The following is a 5,131-nucleotide window of genomic DNA, read 5'->3' on the forward strand; positions in this document are numbered from 1 at the left end:
AAAAAAAAAAAAAAAAAAAAAAAAAAAAAAAAAGACTTAATTTGTGGTATTCACTATCATCTGGATTCTAAAAATAACAATAATAATTATTATTATGGTAATAATAATAAAATCTGTTCAAGACAGAAGTGAAGCGCAATATCTCTGCATGAAATATTACCAGCAGATACTATTTTGGTGCTTCTGACTAACCAAGAAGTTTAGATGTTTAGATCACACAACCAAATAATAGCCACTGAAGTAAGCTTTGCCAGATATACTAATATACAAAGGCTAAAAGTGGCTAAAAAAGGTGGGACAATCAAAATCTTAAGATATGGCAGATTTCTCCAGAAATACTAGCAGTAACTGTAAACTGCAGTTTGTTTGTGAATTTGTTGATAATACAAATGCTCTAAAAGATATAAATGTTCTATTAGCTATGTTAAAAAAATTCTGTTAATAGTGAAATTCAATTTTTGCAACACATTTTTTTTTTCTTAAGAATGAAATTTCAATCTGCACAAGCATGCTATTTGAAAACAGAACACAYTAATGAGCTAGGGATTCTGCTTTCTAGCCATCTGTAGTCGTTCATTTTCCCTTCTGCATCTCACTATTTTCCAACTTTGGGACTATGTTCTTCTCTATAATAGTCTGGCTCACCTTGCTTTCTTCTGTATCTAAACATCTGCTCTCTAATTTTCTTCCTTGTCAGAAAAGTAGCCACATTGTCTAACCCCTTCCCAATACACCTTAAATATTTGGCTTCAGTCTTCAGCAAAACCTGCCTTAACCCTATTGAAACTCACTCTTCTCCCACAAATCCTGCACTGCTCGTTTTAACCAGTTTAACAAACTTCTAAAATCTTCCTCCTTCCATATACCACTAGACTCACTCCCAGACTGCCTATGTACAATTCTTCTAGCGAGTATCTTCTTCCTTGCCCCAGCCTAGTTTCTCTGTCTGATCCAGCAGCTCTGGGACATCACAACACATTTTCAGGTTTGGKTCAGCTGCCAGAACAAAGTCTGGAGGACAACGAATTAAAGACAGGAGGTATCAGCTTCAGTTAGCACACAGTCTAACTGAAGACTCATGCACTTTGCTTATGCCACTTTCCCACAAACTTAAATTAAATCCTGTAGTCTTCAAAGGGATTCCAGAAAGCAAACAAGATTCAGAAAATGGAAAGCTTGAGAAACACAAGCCAGACAGAAGTTTCCTGGATGCTCTTTGTTGCTTCCTCCCCAGAATATACTTCACAAAATCCTCCCTTCCTTTCTTTCTGCCTCAAAGTAGGACCTGATTCCTATTTTGGGAGCTCTCCAGTAACAGTGTGCWGTGCTACCACTAAGACAACCTAACATCAGTGCATTTTAAGGTCTGCCTGCAGAACTGAGGTCTCCAAAGTACTTAATAGTGCATCAGCAGTGAGCGCTTTATCAGCTCTCTAGTTGCCCTGTTTTTATGCCAGGCTGTTTTAGAGTCACTTGTTTATCCACATTTGCAGCAGCATGAAGTTCTCTTCATAGAAAAGTTTGAGAAAGAAATTCTATATACTTGTAACATGCATGAATGCTTTAAATCAGAATTAGACACTAGTTGTTCTGCTTTYCTACTAGAGACACTGATTTTGGCATAAACATTTTCTAATTAAGTATCTGTTTTTGTCTGCTTCAACATTTCTCTGAAAAACAATTCCTGTCAGGGATGCCTGCAGAATTAGCTATTAAAAGCAAGAAAGCCTACACGCCCTGCAGGTGAATAGGAGTGGAAAACTGAACCCAAAGGAATAGAAATATTGTTTATTAGTTGTATTGGTTATTGATGTTTCCATTTGTCCCTTTACTAGACCTAAGAGAGGCTGGGACATTCTCTCATTTATGTCATCAAACTACTATCTATYACACTCTATTGCTGTTTGCTTCCAAAAAGGGCAGTTCTGCTCCTTTCTGCTCTACACGGTTGCACTATTCCTGGCATTTCTCTGACACAACAATGAAGTAGTCCACGGAGCCAGGGCAGCAAAATGCTATCCTCTCCCCATTACCAAGAATAGCTTTCCGCCAAGTTATTTCTCTGACTAGATTCATAACAGAATCAGATAAGCACTACCACTAGAACTGGGAATACACAGCTGGGGAAACAGAATTGTTCTTTTTGGCCACAAAGTCATTAGATTTTTAAAAGCTCATAATTGTAAAATGTCTTCCCCATTTTAAAGGACTCAAACTACCCTAATGTTTCCTACAGATTTTTTTTTTTTTTTTTTTGTAACGCACTGAAGGCGAGTTGAGCTGATATTGATCTCCTGCCTAGTAAGTGCCAGAAATGATAAACAGAATTGTCAGCAACATTCACAAAATCTTTAACAGACATAAAAAACAAACAAAAACATTTCAAGAATCGACACTGTATTTTACAGAGTGTGAACTTGTTTTGGGAATGAACAAAATACTTCTGTACTTCACTAGTACACTGTGACTGTGCTTGAAAACACGTACCTAAGAATCTACTACTTATTCCAATCTGAAATACCCTCAGGGCCACTGAAAAATGCTACCATGAATGCACACTTAGTGATGATAAAAAGAAAACTAATTGCATCTTGATGCATATTGCTGCTATGGAATCCTCTTTCCATAAAACCAGGTATTGTACTGTATCACACAAGAATAGAAAACATCTTTAAAAGTCATCTATCCAGAAATATGACTTTTTTTAAAGTCAGGATTATGTTTATTGTTCTTTGTTAAAAAAAATGTATCACTCAACCTCCCCCAATTTCCTCAATTTTCAGCAGAGTCTTCTGCATAATAATGTGTTTTTATATGGGTCTGTAGTTTAGAAAGTGAAACACAGAAAACCTCTTATAAAATTTACATCCCTAGTAATGTAAAAGCAAGGGGCAAAGTTACAGACCAATGAGGTCAAAAGCAGAAATCCACTGAAGTTCCACAGGATCATAATTCTGCATTGCTTAAACATATGCAACAGATGCGTGTACATACATACACAAACACACACAAAGTAAGTCTCCAATTGAACTGGAATATGGAGATGCCTTATAAATATAGCAGAAGAAATTTTAAGGTAGACTAGAATTCTCTTGTTAGCAAGTTACCTGAAAGTATTTGTCGGTATAATCGAATCCTTCTTTCAAGCATTTTAAAGTCTCTTTCTGCAAGTGACTTGGTAGTGGAGTCTCAAATTCTCCTTTAATGATCTTCAGCAACTGAACAGGCATTGCTGCTTTCTCTGAACAAAAATGAAAAAGAAAGTCCTGAAATTACTCAAATTGTTCAAATTAAGAGTTAATAGAAGTTGTAAGTTTACTCGGATGGGGATTTCTATTTTGTCACAAGAGAGTTTAACTAATTTGAGACTAAAAACTTTCATAGGCTTTGGCCTTAYATCTTAGTACCATGAACAGAAAATTTCGACACTCAAATTATTTTATTTTGCAAACATTCCATGACACTTCAAAGGGCAACAAAATACTACCTTATCCATGATTAAAAGCAACTGATGAAACGAAAAGTAATGTAAGTAATGTAAACATTTTGTACAGAAATGCACTTTAAAAACTGAGCAGATGCTTTGAATGACAAAGTCAACGCAGAATTTTGTATGTCTTTCCCAGAAGTTTCTTGCCAAGTGAAATCTTGAAGTACAACTAGAACTGAATCAGAGTGCAGCATACAAACAACACGAAGAAAGGAAAGCAGAGGTGAGATATTATGCAAGTCTGACTTCTGAACTGGTTGTGCACTTGTCAAAGTTTTTTCATCCTTCTTCCACTCTCCACAAAAAAAAAAAAAAAAAAAAAAAAAAAAGAAAAAAAGATTTAAGACTGGAAAATACCTAAGCTAATGCATGTTAACTAACTAAACACTTATTTCCAAAAAGGCAAGGAAGACTATGAAAGTACTAATCAGAAGGCTTCAGTATTCGATCAACTATTTTTACTGATTTTTAATAAACTAAATAAAAATGCTTTCTGGTTTCTAAAAATCCCATCTGACAGAGTTACAGCCATAGTTCTAATTTCAGAAAGAGTTTTAGAAATCTATATATATATATGACAGTGGGGGAAAAAAAAAACACAAACAAATTTGTTTCCTGATTTATTATTAATCTTATTATGAGTAACTCTTTCTCCTTCCCCAGCTTCCAAGAAACTGCCTAGCACTTTTATTCTCATCTGACAGATACTGTCAAAAATTCATTTTCAGTAATGAGAAATCTGTAAAATAAAATACTTTGATTCAAGGATCTCTCTGCCAAAATGACTATATGAAAGAGGGTTGGATTTCGCTTTTCTCTTATTTTCCATTTATATATCTCCCTCTTGTGCTTGCCTCAGTTCAACAAAGATTCATTAATGAGGAAGGATTTGCTATCTGTTGCTTGACCAGCTTTTAGTTTGTAATGAACATAAGAAAATAAAAACTTGGTCATAATCTACATTACTTTTATACCTTTAATTTTTAAAGAACTAAGTAACTTTTCACTAGCAATATCAACTCATTTGTTAGTAGTTAATAGTGAAAAAAAAAGTATTAACAGCAAAACAACCTCTGGTTTTTTAAGCTATCGTATCTAAGCAACAAAGTATGTATGAAAAAACAAAACACATTCTAGCATATCTGATAAATATGTTTTCTCWCTTGGGAATAACACTGTCCGACTTGAGGATCTTGTTTTTTGTTTAATTGTAACTTAGACTTTGAAAACTTGCCTTCATTTATTCCAAAACAGCAAGAGCAGTAAGAACTCAGAAGACCCAGCAACAAGATAGTAACAAGTCCACRGTGCCAGTATCTTACCTGCCTACCTTCTATATTCCCCTATTACCCAGCGTAAGCCAGAGAGCACCAATTTCTCTGCAACTTCCTTGTCAGTGTCATGAAATAAGGAGGTCCTACAATATAGGTAAGAGATCCACTACTCAAAATGCCTTACATTCTGAACAACAGGCATACTTTACCAAATATTAATAAAYAAATTTAAGCAGTTGACTATTATGAGAGATGGCTCCAAAAGTTCATTAACTGGGATATATACAGAAAGAATTTATATAGTGACATATTAGTTACAGAGCTACAAATTACCACCTTTCAGCTCAGCAGTTATCTATGTGTACAA

The 5,131-nt window shown here is 34.9% G+C and overlaps 1 protein-coding gene across 3 annotated transcripts in view; it reads right to left on the bottom strand.

The window, feature by feature from the left end:
• The window catches only part of POT1 (protection of telomeres 1), a 78,542-nt gene that overhangs the window by 65,976 nt on the left and 7,435 nt on the right, over nucleotides 1–5,131 (bottom strand). For all 3 annotated transcript variants that reach the window (XM_085306338.1, XM_085306336.1, XM_085306337.1), the window contains exon 2: nucleotides 3,108–3,241. In XM_085306338.1, coding sequence (XP_085162464.1) covers nucleotides 3,108–3,230 — 123 coding nt within the window. In that variant the 5' untranslated portion in view covers nucleotides 3,231–3,241. The remainder of the gene's footprint in view (nucleotides 1–3,107; nucleotides 3,242–5,131) is intronic.

Source organism: Rhea americana, unplaced genomic scaffold (genome assembly GCF_003343005.1).
Source record: "Rhea americana isolate MKP2758 unplaced genomic scaffold, rheAme1 scaffold_238, whole genome shotgun sequence".
Taxonomy (NCBI): Eukaryota; Metazoa; Chordata; class Aves; order Rheiformes; family Rheidae; genus Rhea; species Rhea americana.